Below are 15,366 nucleotides of genomic sequence, written 5' to 3' on the forward strand. Positions count from 1 at the left end.
GGAACTTGAGTAGACAGAAGCCACACACATCATTGTAACTGCTGTTTAATTATCTGGCTTTCCCCTGAACTGGGAGCTCAGTGAGGGGTCTAAGCAGTCACAGACATACACAAGGAGCTCTGTACATATCTATTTACGTCAGTGAATAAGAACTTCCCAGCTATGATTCCAAGCTTCACAGATGAGAAAATAAAAGGCCAGGGTAGGAACAGTACTGGCTCAATCCCTCACAGCGGAATCGAGACGTGAAAATGGAGGCATTCACCAGCTCTGTACTTCTCCTGGCCCGAGACGGGCTCAGAACTTAAGATAACAAATCCCATAGGCCTGACCTGCAGGTTTGATTGTGGTTGCTTCCAGCCTGGACCAACCACTGCCAGAGACCAGCTGTGAGGGTGTGGTCAAAGACACGCACAACCCAGACGAGGGTGGGGGCTGAGGGTGGGGGCCAGGGGCTGGACTCACAAGTCCAGTGTGTCTGCCTGGTGTGATAAGAGGGGGACTAGGAACAAATGGTACCTTTCCAAAGTGTCCCATCCCCTCCACTGCACTTTCAGGCCCTGCTGCCTCCCAGCCCCCACTGGAGGCATGAATAATGCATGGAGGCATGGAGGCAAACACATGGAATAACACATGACCAGTGAGAGGAGCAAAATGCTGAAACGCGGATTCCAGCCCAGCTGGGTCTCTGAGCCCGACTGAAAGCCAGGACCCTATGCTCTGGCAAGCCACCTCAGAGGGGATCCCCACTCCCACTAGACCCAGTGAGAGGTAGACGGTAGGTATGAATGCTGAAGAGCACCAATAGGCCAGGTGGGGGAAGGGAAAGGCCAGTACCAGACACCAAAAGTCATCTCATGCAGGAACAAGTTTCTATTCCCCAATCAACCCACATTCCTATTCACACTCAGGTCCCCTCCTCTCCCCAGGTCTCCCCTGTTCAGGAGTTTATGTGACATGCTGCTGCTAGTTTGCAGGCCCCAGGAAGACTAGCAAGGACAAAAACCTTCTGACGTTGCCTCTCATCTTCCCAAGATGCTCCTGGTCGCCCCAGTGCCCCCCCCCACAAGAAACACCTAGGCTATAGAACCATAAAGAGCTTCATATTCCAGTCTGAGACCTCTGTCAAGAGCTTCTGTCTATAATCCTTAGCCAACATCAGTCCGGGAGCAGGCGGCCCAGCTCTGCTTCGTCCAGTCGGTTGGTGGTCATGATGTGTTCCAGCTGCTGCCGGTAGCGTCCCAAGTCCTTCATAAAGTGGGGCACTCGGGTATTATCTAGTATTCCATGGGGCTTCAGTTGGTCCACATCTTCATAGGAGACCTACAGGGAGAAAACTAAGCCTCAGGGCTAATCACAACCTCTGGCTTTTAAGCAGCTAGTCCCAGATCTACTAATGGCTCAGGGCCATTTGCTCCTGTGATGACTCCTCTATTCCTGACCTACAATAGACCTACCTCTATTTCTCTGTTCCTACAATAGGTACCCTCAGGCTCAGCCCTGGGTCTGTTCTCTTTTTCTCTACATCTTCCATCTATGTTCTACAACCCATTCTCCTCCATCCCAGATTATCCCCTCACCTTAAGCAGCATTCAATTGATACCTGGGTATCTCTCAGGTGTCTCTCACATCCAACACCAGACTGCTGAATGTCAGCTGTCAGTCGTCACCACAGTCAGGTCCAAGAAAGGGAAGCTGGGTTCTCATCTTCCCGTTCAGGGAGTCAAACAGAGTTCTACTATCTGTAGTTTATCTCTTTGCAACCATGATACTGCCAGGTTAGGTCAAACCATGATCAATTCTGTAAGAGTGAAAGGCCTCCTCCATTTGCCTTTCTTCCGTACACATGACATCCAGTAGGAGCCTCCTAAAGCAAAGCTGTGCCACACCTTTATTATAGCCCCTCCAGTTCCCCTTTGCTTCTGAGAAGGTTTGCTTCCCTCAATGCAATACAGGACTTGGGTTTTGCTCCATGGTCATTTCTCCAGCCTCCTTCCTCAGAACTTCCTGACTGCTCCCTTGTCCTGGAACACTCTCCTCCTTTGAAATGTATGCATATATCTGCAGGCTGGGTCACACATCTCATCTGGGATACCAAAGTTTTATCTCTTCTTGTCTGCGTACCTCCACTCAAGTTCTTACCACCAGAGAGGCCTGGTATCCAGGCCTCCATCAAATATGTACTCAAAGGTACAGGGAGGAAGGAGGAGGAGTCGCCTGAGGCCTCTGTAAGCCTGCAGCCCTTACCTTGCCCAGTGAGGTCAGCAGCGGGAAATCGATGGTCTGACGGTGCCGCAGGATGCGGACAATACCATCCAGGTACACCTGGTCCTTGCTGAAGCAGCCTGTGGGAACGAGAATCAGTCAGTCCTTACCTAAACCCACCCTTCACTTTGCACTAGCTTAGGCATTGCCCTGGCTCCGCAGCTCCCACCTGGCTGGGAAGTATCCGTCTGTCCTCGCTTGGCCCGGACACAGTACTCCCAGCGTACAGCCTCATCCTGCACATATTGGGCCAGATCCTGGAAGAGCTGGCGGAAGGACATGCGCGCAGCCTGGTGAATGGTGTAGTAGAGCAGGGCCGCCCGCCACAGGAAGGGTTGCTTTCTAAACAGCACACTGTGCAGGCTGGCCAGGCCCTCCTCAGTGGGGTTGGCTGGCCGAAGCCCATACTGCAATCTGCCTTCAGTGCTGTGCCACGGTTGTCTGGCATTGTTCACACCACGCAGGTAGTGAGTGCCTGTGGGGAGGACGAGGAGGTGGCTGAACTCACTCCAAGGACCTCTAGTGGAGAAGCTTAGATCTTCATGCCCCCAAACTCACCCCATGCAAGTCATCCCAAGCCCTACCTAAATTCATTCTCACCCAACTCCAGCAACAAGAAGACTCTTGGTCCAGCAGACCCCTCCCTGCCTATTTTCTCATCTCCTGCACACCAGTTCATACTGTGCCCTGGCTCTCCTAGAGACCAAGCGCAGGCCATCCCGCCCCAACATCCTAGTGCCCAGGCCCATCATCTTGACAGTCACACAAATGCCCCAATCAAAATCACTGCTTGCCAGAGCAACAAGATTCTTGTCTGATGAGGACAGTGACTAGTGTCCTGTGCTTGCCTTCCTATCCTGGTCTCCTAAACTCCTATCCATGTGGTCTCTTCAAGCAATTCCCTTCTTAGGATCTGGCCTGCCACCCACCCTGGTGGGCCTGTATGTTAGCTGGTCTGGTGGAACCCTCAGATTCTTTCTGGCCTGTTAGGACCTTGCAACCTTCCCCTCACCAGAGGAACTGGAGAGACAACCAAAGGAAGAAGAATGAAGGGCAGCAAAGAGGGTGGGCAGGCATGTCTGACCTACTTCTATGAATGAGAAGGAAGGAGTATCTGCTTAGGGACGAACAGGCCTGTCTTCTCCCAGAGGGAAGGAAGGAGGAGAAAGCCCCACACTGCCCTGCCCTGATCTCTTAATACCTTTCGATTCTACCCACCCTCACAAATGCCACCCACAGACTGACCGATCTCATGCCGCAGCATGCCCTCCAACCAATACTGGCGGGCTCCAGTCAAGTTGATGGCCAGCGTGGGTCGGCTGTTCTCCACCATCATCACTGCCTGGGACAGCAGGTCCTCACTCAGCTGTACCACAACCTGCAAGGTGGCAGGGCTCTGAGCCATGGCTCACAAGCCCTGAAAGGTAGTGGGCAGCCAGGCTCCTGATGCTACAAGGCAGCCAGGCTAAACACCGGTCAGGACATCCACCCTTCAAATCCAGCTCTTACGTATCTGGAGCTGGAGCACGGATATGTTTGGGGATTACAGCTGGCCAGGTGTGTAACCGGGCCTATCAGTTAGGTGGTCTGATTGGGGGCATATAGAATATGGGTCCCGTAGAAAGGGCAAACTTACCTCCCCAACGCAGCCCTCCTTCTGCATGTATTTTCGCACAATGGACCAAATTTGGCACTTGGTCAGCAGCTGGCCCCCTGTGGCGGCCTCAAAGTGTTCATAAGTGCCAAACTTCTCCAGGACAGCCTCAATGATGCCAACTGCCTGCACACAGGGCCACAGTCACTAGTCAGGCTAGGTCCCTTGAGTAGTCAGGGCCAGGGTGAAATGGGCAGGCTGGACTGACCTGATGGATGAACTGTCCAGAGGCCTCCTGGTACTTCTCCAGCACACTCATTGGCATCGGTTCCTGGTACTCGAACTGTGGATTGTAGGTGTAATGGGACTGGAAGAATTTCTCCCGTTCCTGGTCCATGTTGGTTGGCCGCAGGGCCACTAACATGCAGGGGCTCTTGTTGCTACCATTGCCTACATACTTTCGAGTCTTAGCAATGTGAGGTAAGGAGGCCGCAGGCCGTAGGGTCCCTCCACCTGGATCACATCCCCGTCCAAGTGGCGCTTTGCCTCGCCCCCGCTGGCCAGTACTATTTACACTGTAGGTGCTCTCACTGCGACGCATGTGGCTACGGTTTCCCAAGTGCAGCTTTGAGAAGGTCTGCCACATAGGCTGAGACTGTAGTGATGAGGGAACTGCCAGAGCCAAAGGCATAGCCAGGGACTGAGGCCAGGGGTACAAGGGTGGCCCATTTCGGTTTGAGGGCTTCAACCTATGGCGCTGAGATGAGGGGCTAGCAGGTGGGCTGGGGGGTGCCTGCTCATACACCTGAGCCCCTGAATCCAGCACCATTCTGTCCTGAGGGTTACATCCAGCTCGGTCGTTCCAACTTCCCACACTGTTGACCTCTAGGGACACAGAAGGGCACGCAGAGACCAGCATGAGGGGATGTGGTCAGAGGAGAAAGCCCTGTGTCCACGTTATCCTTGTTGGATCCAGGGTCTGCTGCCAGGAACCTGAGAAACGATCCCCCCTCCCCAGTATCCAGTCCTTCCACCAGGTTTACCCAAGCAGTCTGAGGTGAGGCAAAGCGAGAGGAAGACTTTTATACATTTTCCTACTCACTAAAATCCTCTCAGATGGTTAGCTCTAGAGCTAAAACTAAGGCCCTAAACATGGTTCTAACCTCAGTGCTTAGCACTTACCCAGTCTGGGAGTTGGCAAAATGCAGCCTCAGATCCCTAGATGGACCATAGGTAAGGGAAGCCCACAGACTGCTTTACAGATGGCATCTTCTCAGTCCCATTTTGTCCCCTTTACCTAGCTCTGTCTATATCCTCCAGCCCATCTGTGATCAGTCTGAATGAGTATGCCCTGCTCAGGCCAGTCCCCACAGGAAATACTGTCTCTCCCATTGGTCATCTATTCAGAACTGAATTACAGTCTGCTTTTGGGAATCAGAGGAAAACCAGTACATTCAAACTAGCCCCTGGCCTGTCTCCTATCTGAGGTATCTCCCTAGCAGTCATCCGAGGCACAGGTACTCACCCCTGACTCTGTGCCAGGGCTCAGTGCAATCCAGTCTCTCCCCAGACACTGACTGGAGACGCCAGCCTCTGACCTCCCTTGCCTGGTCAGGGACTCAACTCCAACATTCCTCCTTGATCCTACATCACCAGGCTTCCTCTCCACCGGGTTCTGTCCATCAGCATAAATAAATGCTGTTATTCCTCCATCTTAAAAACAAAACAAAACCTCTACATGAATCCACACACAACACCCTCCAGCTGATCTTTGTTGTAGCACAATACCCCGAGTCGTGCACACCATCTCCCACTTCTTTCCTGTTCTCTCCCAAGTTCACTCACACTGATTATGCATTTGTCCTGCTCTCCATTAAACTGAGCTGATCAAGTTCACTAATGATCATCATATTGATCTATAGCTTTTATCCTGGAACCATAACGCCCATTTCCCTTTCCAAATACACTAGGCGTTAGTTTGCCTCCCACATCCCTGGCTGTTTCTTCTTGGTCTTCCCAACTTCTTAACACTGTAACACCCCAAGACTTGTCTATGGTAACTTCTCTCTTCCATTAAACTCACACCCTAGAATCCTATGATCCCATCCAATTTTGTGGTTTCTGGTTTTGCTTTGATGAAGGGGATCAAACCCAGAGCCTTGTAAACACTGAGTATGTCCTCTCCTACTGGCCTATGTCCCTGGTCCTACCATTAACTTTAGATCACTATAGTGACTTCCAATACATATATAATTTTGTTTAAGATAGAGTCTCCCTATGTAGACCATACTAACCTTCAACTCACAGTCTTCCTGTCTCAACCTCTCTAGTCCTGGGTCATGGTTAAGCCAACATACCTGACCTTCCAAGATATCTTTAATATTTAATAGTGAATTGCCCACTGTGTAAAAAGGTAGCACCCACATATAGTAGCATGGGTCACTTTCTTACTTTCCTAAAAAATTTAGAAAAAAAAATGCCCTACACACACACACACACACACACACACACACACACACAGAGAGAGAGAGAGAGAGACAGAGAGAGACAGAGAGAGACAGAGAGAGAGTTTAGCGTGTTGAGTGAGTAGGGAAGTGGAGAGGTCCGAGAAGAGTTGGAGGAGGATAAAAACATGATCAAAATACATGAAAATGTTTTTGGCGTTCTTTTTTGGTTTTTGTTGTTGTTTTGTGTAGCCCTGGCTGTCTTGGAACTATGTAGACCAGGCTGGCCTCAAACTTGGAGAACCACATACCTCTGCCTCCCGAGTGCTGGGATTAAAGGCAAAGCATTTGACACTACGGCCCCACATAATAATGTTTTAATAAAAAAAATTTAGAGGCTGGAGAGATGGCTCAGCGGTTAAGAGCACTGGCTGCTCTTTCAGAGGACCTGAGTTCAATTCCCAGCACCACATGTCAACTCACAACCATCTATAACAGGATCTGATGCCCTCTCCTGGCATGCAGGTATACAGGCAGAGCACTCACACATTCAAAAATAAATAAATAAAAATAAAATAAATTTAAAAACAGAAGAAAAGCTGCCCTCCATCAGATGTAGTGATACATGTCTGTAATCCCAGCACTCCTGAGGATGAAACAGGAGAACTGTCAATTCCAGGCCAGCCTGGGCTACATAGCAATACCTGTCTCAAAAGCTTTAAAAAGAGAGAAAAGAAAGGATGAAAGAAAATCAGCTTTAGCAAATTTCGACAAAAGAGCCCATCTCCTCTCTCTTCTGGAACCTTTTTTTTTTTTCTTTCGAGACAGGGTTTCTCTGGGTAGCTTTGCTCCTTTCCTGGATCTCACTCTGCAGCCCAGGCTGGCCTCGAACTCACCGAGATCCTCCTGGCTCTGCCTCCTGAGTGCTGGGATTAAAGGCGTGCGCCACCACCGCCCGGCTGGAACTGTTTTTTCTGTAGCAGCTGTTGCCATCTAAAGTGTACTGCAGTGAACTTTGTATCTGGTGGTTTTATCTGTTTTCTCCTTTCCAGGATCTGCAGCTGTGTTTCCAAAACCCAGAACAGTTCCTGATCCCGCATTGTAATCGATAAAGGAGTGAGCCCGAGTCCTCCTAAGAACTGGAGTCGTCGCAGGGCTGGAGCGGCGGCACAACAATTAAGAGCCCTTGCCGCTCTCCCAGAGGACCCAAACACAGTTCCTAGCGTCCATGTTGGACAGCTCACAACTACCTCTGACTCCAGGGGCAGCGGGTTCAACGCCCTCTTCCGGCCTGCACAGGCACATGCACATACCCATAAATTAATAAATATAAAAAACAAATCTTAAAAAAAAAAAAAAAGAACCAGAATCATCCCTTCCCCAAACTTAGATTCCCCATCTAGACCTGCTCTTCCTCCTCGGAGCCCTCCTCCGACCTTGTCTAGTGATCGGCTATGTGAAAAAAGGTTTCAAGTCTTAGATCTCACTCGCCCTCAAACTGCATGCTTTCCTGGACGCCTACTGACTACTGCCTGGGCCAGTTCATCCATTTCCCCTTCGTTCGTTCCAACCTACCTCCTCGTAATGACCAGAATGCACCTGTTTCTTTCACGTCTCAGGTTCTTCTGCCAAGAATTCTTTGGCCAATGTGTCCCTGGAGTAACCTCTTAACCATTTTTCAGGGCTCGGTTTAGGCCTCACTTTCTCTGAGAAGCCTTCCCGATGTGTAAAGGGTCCCAGGGTCTCGATGGCTTCTTGACAGCCCTAGGCTGTCACGGTTGGAGGCTAGGTCCATATTCCCCACCGTTCCCTGAACTCCCCGAGGTCAGGGAGGGTCTGATCTACCCTCTCGTCCCAAGCACTCACTAGACGCAGAATGAATGAAGGCAAGGTGAGGATGGAGACCCTGAAGGCGGGGTCTGGAGACAAATGAGAGGGTGTGGCCCACACCAATAAGAACCCCTAGACAGAGGTTGACGTGAGAGAAGAACCAATGGGAACCGAGAGATCCGAGGGGCGTGCCCTGGAGGCCAATAAAGGGCGTGGGGCAGGGTGAAGGGCGTGCCCAATGGAGGGCGGGGCTAGAAGACAATGGAGTGGGGGAATTCTCTGGTAAATGAAGAGGGAGGGGTCAGGTCGCATGCTTAGTCTCGGTCTTTGGAGTGGGATGCGGGTTCGGTTCGCGTGCCGTGCCCCCACCTGTTCGCACCTCTATTGCTGTCCGCAATTCCTGCTCCTCAAAGCCGATCGCTGGCCTCCGAGACTGTGGGAGCCGGCGCCAAAGACGCACGCAATCGGGCGCGCGCACGCTCACACGGACATGCGCAGGCTCACGTCAGTCTCCGCGGTAGCGCGAGCTTAAAGCCACTGTGGGCGGAGCCAGGAGTGCGAAGGGGGCGGGATCACTGCCACGCTACGCCCCCGGGCGGGATGTGGTCCTAACCCTCCCCCTCCACAAGTTTCCCCACTTCTAAAGCGACTCGCGAGGGCGGGGGAGACACTTATTGCCGGCGGGTGGATACGTGGGTACTGGGTTCTTCCGCGGGAGCCCAGGGTTTGGGGCACGCAATTCACAAAGAGAGCAGATGTCTGCACAGGCGAGATGCTGTCAGAATACTAGGATTGCAACCAGGATTAGGAGTGCCACTGTGCACGGACCCCTAATTTCACCGCTGCTTTCAACACCCGCGTGCCCCAACACAGATTCCGACGCGCGGTGGACGTGGCTTTATTACGCAGGCAGACGGGTCAGGAGCAGGGACCCGAGGGGAGGCAGGAGGACAGCGAGGGCGTGGGCGTCGGCACGAGGCTGAAGAGGGCACGGCGGCCAGCAGAAGGTGAGGGCGGTGGGCCGGCCTGCAGAGAGCTGAGTGCTGCCTGGCGATGCTCTCGGGACACGTCCCCGCGCAGGTCCAAGAGGGCGGAGACATGATCCTCGCTGCAGGAATATCGCCACGCGTGGCGCCTCAGCCCCGCCCTTGCCATCCCGGGCTCCTCCTCCCCTGTCCCCTCCCACGCACCTCACGTCGGGAAATTTTTGCCTCAGGCCTGCCACCTCGAGGCCAAGCAGCGTGGGATCGTGGAGGTTGAGCAGTTCCCTTAGCGCGAGCAGCACCGGCGCGCAGTGAGCGCTCTCCTCCAGGCCCTGAACACATTGGGGCAGGGTTTCCAGCCGCCCTCGGCTCCCACCCGACTACTGAGATTCTCGACCGTCTGCCCTCCCAACGAGCTCTCACCAGACCCAGGAAAAGCTCCTTGAGCTGGGCAGCATCGTGCCGAAGGCGCTCGGCCGCCTGGGTCCGCTCGTCCGCACCGCGGCACACCAGGCGGCCCTGCATCAGCGCGCGCAGGTACTGCAACACCACGGTTCGTTCCGCCTCCGCCAGCAGCAGCTGCAGGGCAGGCACGCAGTTTGAGTACAGATTCCCATCGGCCGTGCCCCTGCCCCAGCCTCCCTCTCCCTGCTCCACCTGAACGGCAGGCTTCCGCACACGCCAGAAATCCTGGCAGAAGTGCGACGTCTGCTCACACACACCGTCCAACAACTCAGAACTCAACAGCCACTGGCGGGAGGGCAGAGATGCGAACAGGGGCTAGGGAAAGCATGGCAGAGACAGGCTAGAGCAACGATCCGGATCCCGCAGGGACCCTCAGACATGTACCGTGTCCCCCCTCCCACGCCCATCCTGACCGGAATGGAAGCCTCACCTGGAGCTCAACCTGCAGTGCTTCCAATACCAGGCGGCAGATCCTCCTCTGTACGTCATCCAACGCGGACTCTATTGGAGCCAAGACCCCCGAAGCTTCTCCGTCGGGCAGCAGGACAGATAACGAAGAGCTGAACCAACCAAAAGTAACGACTTCAGGACCAAGGCCAAGGCTCGCGCGGGCCTCAAGGAGTCATCCATTCTGGCGCCACCTTGTGGTGCAAAGTGTGTGGTGGGAGCGGGGGCCGGAAGGGTGGCTCTGAGCTGATGGCGGTCTCGGGTATTCTGAAGGGCTAGGAAGGGCATACCCAGAGGTACGCCTCTAAGGTAACCTCGAGTTAAGTCATCCTTCCTGTTACTTCGTTTCCTCATCGGTAAGGGAGTGGAGCTCATTTTAGTCAAGCGGGAGCTAAGAAGCATCAGCTTGTATGTCTGTCTGTCCTTGTGCCTACCACCAAGAGCATAATACTCAAGAAGAGAGCCGGGCCTGGTGGAGGCTGAAGATGGAAGATTGCGACCAGTCTGAGGCCAGCCTGGACCACAGAGTGAAACTCTTGTCTCAGAGCAGGAGGAGCAGAGGGAAATTTTCCTGTTCATGGCTGTAACTTCACACACTATCTGATCTAGAGTAACGCCTTGATCGATATTTGCTGAAAGAACGTGGTAGATATTCACGTCTTTATCTCAAATGAGTCTCGGACTATTCTACTGTAACCCAAGGAATACTAATAAGAAAGTGACAGGTACCCAGGTACAACTAGCAATGAGCAGAGCTGGGATTGGAAACCCACCTTTGGGGGCCCAAAGTGGTTCTAATGTGGGTGGCATCCATGCCTGTGGGGAATCCAGAAGTGTTAGTACCTCAGTGCCGACTGGTGATTGAAGGCAGCCAGTAGGTAGGGCACATAGTGAGGGGCTTCTCCCCTCAGGTGGTCTCGAGAGAACCGGATCAGAGCGTCACTGAAGCTGCAGAGGGTAGAGGGGACTCTGGGGTTTGCTGCTGCTCTGGCACCCCCCCACACACACACACAACTGCAGCCCCACGTCCAAGCCCTTGTTTAAAGGAGCCCTCGCCCACTGGTGAGGGGTGCCCCTATTCCCGCAGAGCCCTCTGGCTGTCGGGGATTGTGAACGAGTCCCCGCTTGGCAAACCTCCTCAAGAATGCGGCCAGTTCTGACAGTGCCATGTCATGCACCCGCCGATGCAGTGAGTCACTGATCAGGCTGGTCACTTGAATGTTCTCGGCCAGGATCTACAGGCAGGGAGGGGCAGCCTTTAGAAATTCCCTAGAGCTGCCCACCTCCCTTTCCTGGTGGGAGCTGCTGCTTACCTTGGGTACTTGCCACCCACCTGCAGGACAATGGCTGGCATTGGTGAGTGGTAGAAGCCCGACGGGTCTGTGTTGGGCTCCTGTTCCTTGCTCCACTCAGCTACCTCCCCATCTAGTGCCTTCTGCAGCCACTGAGCCACACTCGCCTTGGAAGAAAGGACAAGGAGCAAGACTTGCCAGGGCATCGGCAAGACATTCAACTAGACAACGGGCACAGCGATGGCACAGCACCTCAGTTCTCTGCCCTAACTAGTCACCTGGACTTGGGCCACAAATGCTGCCTCCAGTTGCTCGATGTTCTCCGGGGTCAGGAGGGGCGCTAGCTGGGACACATCCGCCTCGGGCCCTAGCTCCAAGTTCCCCATCATTTCTTTCCTAGAGACGGAGGGCAGGACGTCACGCTGAGCCTCTAATCTCCCCCACTTGCCACTTCCCCAAGAACACTCACCCCATGTACACATGCAATGCCCAGTGCAGCAAGGCGAAGGCGTCCGCAGCTCCCAGCTCAGGCCCGGAGAGGAGCTGCTGCACGCTGCGGCGCAGGCCACTGTGCAGGGTGTGGGCCCAAAGCTGCACCACATTGTAGTGTGGTGGGCAGCAGGGTGCTACTAGTGCCTCAGCTGTTGCCAACTCGGCAGGCAGAGCTACCTGCAGAGCCTCAAGCCACCCTGCTAGGGCCCCGGGCTCGGGCAGCACTGGCGGCGATGAGAAATGGACCCGCTCCAGGCCCTCCTGCAGTGCCCGAAGACATCGCTGTCGCCAGTCTCGCGGCGCCTGCCCCAGGATGGTACGCTCAGTCTCCACCTCTGCCACGCGAACAGCAGCTACCAGCAGGGCTGGATCCTCACGTGCTAGCCGCCCTGCAGCCCCTGCAGCTGCCTCCACTGCTCGGCCCAAGGCCTCAGCCAGAAGGCCCAGCCCCTGGAAGAGGGGCAACTCCAGCCCTCCTAGGGGTGCCCAGGTCTCCTCTTGCAGCTGCTCTAGCTCCCGTAGGCTCACATACGCCTCCAAGAATCGCTGAGCATCAATCAGGGTCTGTGTGTGGGCCATTGCAGCTGGCACTAGTGAAGAAAGGAGTCGGCTTGAGGTCTCAGTCTTCCCACCTGTGCTGTTGGTACAGCAAGGGATGCTGAGGTCCTGAGACTGGGGCGGGGTATCAAATATTTAGTAATACGCACAGTAGAGCATTGGTTAATCTGAACATTCAGGCTCAGGCCTAGAGTTGGGCCACATGTCAATCCCTGAGCCAATAGAACAAGAAATCAAGAATGCTAGGGAGGTGGATAGGAGGCTGGAGAGATGGCTCAGTGGTTATGAGCACTTGTTGATCTTTTGCACAGGACCTGGGTTTGATTCCCAGCACCCATGTGGCCTCTCACAATGGCCTCTAACTCCAGTTCCAGGGGATTTAAGTCTTCTTTTGACCCCTGCATGTACCAGGCACTCATGTGGTACACATACATACATACATTCAGGCCCTCAAACATACACTTAAAATAAAAAAATCTTTAAAAAAGAATGTTAGAGGGCAGACAAAATAAATGAGAGACCATGCTGGCTGCTATTTACCCATCTTGTTAGGGAAATATTTACAAACATAGCTACATATATATTTATATTTATGTGGATATACATTGATGCATACATATGGATGCAGGTATTATTGAATTTGTATAGATACATGTGTAATTTTGGGGGGGATGCTTGGGATTGAATTTAGGGTCCTGAACATACTAAGCACATGTTCTACCACTGAACTACATCCAAAGCCCTTTCAATGTCCATGTTGACTCTAACATCCCAAGCTTGAGAACCCCAGAATGAGCTGGTTATGTACCCTATTTCTTACACCCTTTGAGGCTGAGGTTACTCTCTGGGATGTCCCTGGTGCATCTCTCCATGTAATCACTTCCCGAGTGTCCCAGCTGCTGATCAGTTGGGGTGTTTGTGGACTTTAAGAAACTGAGCCAGGTCCTCCATACTCACCGGCTTGTAGTCTTGGCAGCAACTGAGTCAGGACCTGGAGTTGCTTGTGCTGGACAACACGTTCCCTCAGGGGCGCCAGGGTCTGTGAGGTCTGAGACAACCCCTGGAGTAGGTGATGGGCCTGGCTCAGGGCTTCACGGGTTCCCTGCACAGCCTCAAGGGCTCGAGCCAGTTGCCACACACCAGTCTGTACACCTTCCAGGTACGACTGCACCACCGACTGTGGAGAGTTCGATTGTCAGGCCTGGCCAGCCCTGCAGCCCACTCCAACACTCCTCTCCCCTGTCCTGTACCCACCTTAATCCGTGCTTCCAGGAAACGGGTCCGCTGCACTTCGCGGCTGCGGTACTGGCCCAGCCGGGCCAGCTGCTCTGGCCGGTAGAAGATGCCCGAGGCCCACTTGAGCGCCGCACCCCGAGCCAGCTGTTCTGCCCTTTCCTGCTCTGGCCACTCAGGCCCTGGACAGGAAGAGCCTGGGCAGTTGTGCCAGTCGGGGAGGGCCTCCAGCTAACAAACCTGCTGCCCGGCTGTTTCCTCGGCCGATCGCCCGGACAGCCCACCCTTTGCTATCCTGTCAAGTTCTAGCCAGACCTGGCAGGAAAACCTAGCCCACTCTGTCCATTTTTCTTGCCATCATCCTCCCCCCAGCCAAGCTAGCAAGGCTCATACCAGGAAGAAGTGTGGGCTGGATTCTGTCCTTGGCTGCTGAGTCCATGGTGTGCCTTGGGGAGCTGGAGATGTGGTAGGAGTGGAGGTGAGAGCCTGGAGAAGACCAGGCAGGCTGACTATTCCTTTGGCCCCTCTGAGAAAGAAGAGCGAGCTCCTTGCCTAGCCCGCTAAGGAAATAGGGGAGAGGGAGGTATGATAGAAGGGGGGATACCTGGGAGGCCTTGGCTCTCTCTGAGGTTCTGGGTTGTACCTCTGCAGATGCCAAGTGTGAGAGCATGCAAATAGGCCTAACGTGCTAGCTGCAAGTCCCTTTTCTGCTCCGTAACACCCTGGAAACTTGGTACAGAACTTACCAGATCTGACCGGTATCCAGCTCTCCCTCCTCTGCAAACGGCCTTGGCCTTGAGAATGGCCTTCTCTCTCCTGCAGAGCTGGGCACACCCTCACAGCTCACGGGACCTAAGTGACTCCAGCTCCTGGGTCACCCGCAGCCAAATTCCTCTCCCCAAGGAAGCCTCTCTCCCACTTCCCAGCCCAGACGCCCCTTCTTCTCCCCAAGGCCCCTCCCTTTCCAAGGCAGAAAGGAAGGAAGTTGAGTCTCTGGCACTTTATTCCCAACAGGAAAAGCATCTGCACTGAGGTGGGGAGAGCTGGGCGCCACTTCCTGTGGGGTGGGGGCAGGCGTCAACTCCCTGGGATCATCAAGTCTTGAGGAGCCCACCTAGGACTTGTAAGAGCTCAGGAAACACGCACATATGCACATATGCAGCTGACTTGGCCTCAAGCTGGTTTGAAGGATGACCCTCTCATGTGTTGATGTGGCTGTAAACATGACAGTATAACTACTGATGACCCCTCCCGCCCCCTACCTCCCCCTCCCCCCCACACACACAGAAAAGGATATGAACCTCTGTAGAGGAAAGAGCACCTGTGGTGAGGAGAGCCTGTAGTGGGAGATGGCAGTTAGGAATCATAAGAGTTATTTTGTTCCTAAAACTGATAGGGAGCCACGGAGGACATTGGATGATAATAATGTAGCCACCACTTGGGGCAGCAGGCAAATCCATCCATCCGGGTAGAGACCTGGCTGCAGAAGGGTAGGCTGATGGGGGCTTGCAGCTAAAGCTCTGAGTCAGTTTTGATGTACAAAGACCCAAGCCCTTGCTAAATATGAATACCTCAGAAAGACTGCCCCAATTTCAGAGCTAGCACCGTGGGCTCTATTATAAGTAGGTTTTGTGAATTTTGCTTGTTTTACTCTCTTACAAGTATGAATCCTCAATAGTTTTGCTGAAGGCAGTTTGCTTCCTAGAGGAACTGACCAAAATAAACCGGTAACAAGTGATAACAATGTTAAAAATAAGACTTGT

The 15,366-nt window shown here is 53.5% G+C and overlaps 2 protein-coding genes across 21 annotated transcripts; both read right to left on the reverse strand.

Moving 5' to 3' along the window:
- Positions 1-29: 29 nt before the first annotated feature.
- Positions 30-8,919, reverse strand: Kiaa0895l (KIAA0895 like). 8 transcript variants are annotated; one of them, XM_037206203.1, is made up of 8 exons: positions 7,879-8,919; positions 5,385-5,572; positions 4,128-4,202; positions 3,902-4,045; positions 3,511-3,643; positions 2,435-2,740; positions 2,248-2,345; positions 30-1,323 (listed from the first exon to the last, which is right to left on the reverse strand). In XM_037206203.1, the coding sequence occupies exons 3-8, from the start codon at positions 4,182-4,184 to the stop codon at positions 1,159-1,161; spliced, it is 903 nt and encodes a 300-aa protein (XP_037062098.1). In that variant the 5' UTR covers positions 4,185-4,202; positions 5,385-5,572; positions 7,879-8,919; the 3' UTR covers positions 30-1,158. The 8 variants fall into 8 exon arrangements, with proteins under 8 accessions (XP_037062098.1, XP_037062096.1, XP_028710170.1 ...); XM_037206201.1 differs by having other exon boundaries at positions 4,128-4,744; XM_028854337.2 differs by having other exon boundaries at positions 8,503-8,633.
- A 96-nt stretch (positions 8,920-9,015) lies between these two features.
- On the reverse strand, positions 9,016-14,806 carry Exoc3l1 (exocyst complex component 3 like 1). Of its 13 annotated transcripts, none has more exons than XM_037206195.1 (14): positions 14,350-14,806; positions 13,997-14,058; positions 13,625-13,785; positions 13,328-13,418; positions 11,790-12,444; positions 11,599-11,716; positions 11,362-11,487; positions 11,163-11,263; positions 10,872-10,976; positions 10,012-10,141; positions 9,774-9,896; positions 9,540-9,695; positions 9,324-9,448; positions 9,016-9,241 (listed from the first exon to the last, which is right to left on the reverse strand). In XM_037206195.1, the coding sequence occupies exons 2-14, from the start codon at positions 14,040-14,042 to the stop codon at positions 9,052-9,054; spliced, it is 2,127 nt and encodes a 708-aa protein (XP_037062090.1). In that variant the 5' UTR covers positions 14,043-14,058; positions 14,350-14,806; the 3' UTR covers positions 9,016-9,051. The 13 variants fall into 13 exon arrangements, with proteins under 13 accessions (XP_037062090.1, XP_037062083.1, XP_037062086.1 ...); XM_037206188.1 differs by having other exon boundaries at positions 13,328-13,547; positions 14,350-14,805; XM_037206191.1 differs by having other exon boundaries at positions 13,328-13,547; positions 13,997-14,089; positions 14,350-14,805.
- Between the last annotated feature and the right edge of the window lie 560 nt (positions 14,807-15,366).

This window comes from Peromyscus leucopus, chromosome 5, assembly GCF_004664715.2.
Source record: "Peromyscus leucopus breed LL Stock chromosome 5, UCI_PerLeu_2.1, whole genome shotgun sequence".
Classification (NCBI taxonomy): Eukaryota; Metazoa; Chordata; class Mammalia; order Rodentia; family Cricetidae; genus Peromyscus; species Peromyscus leucopus.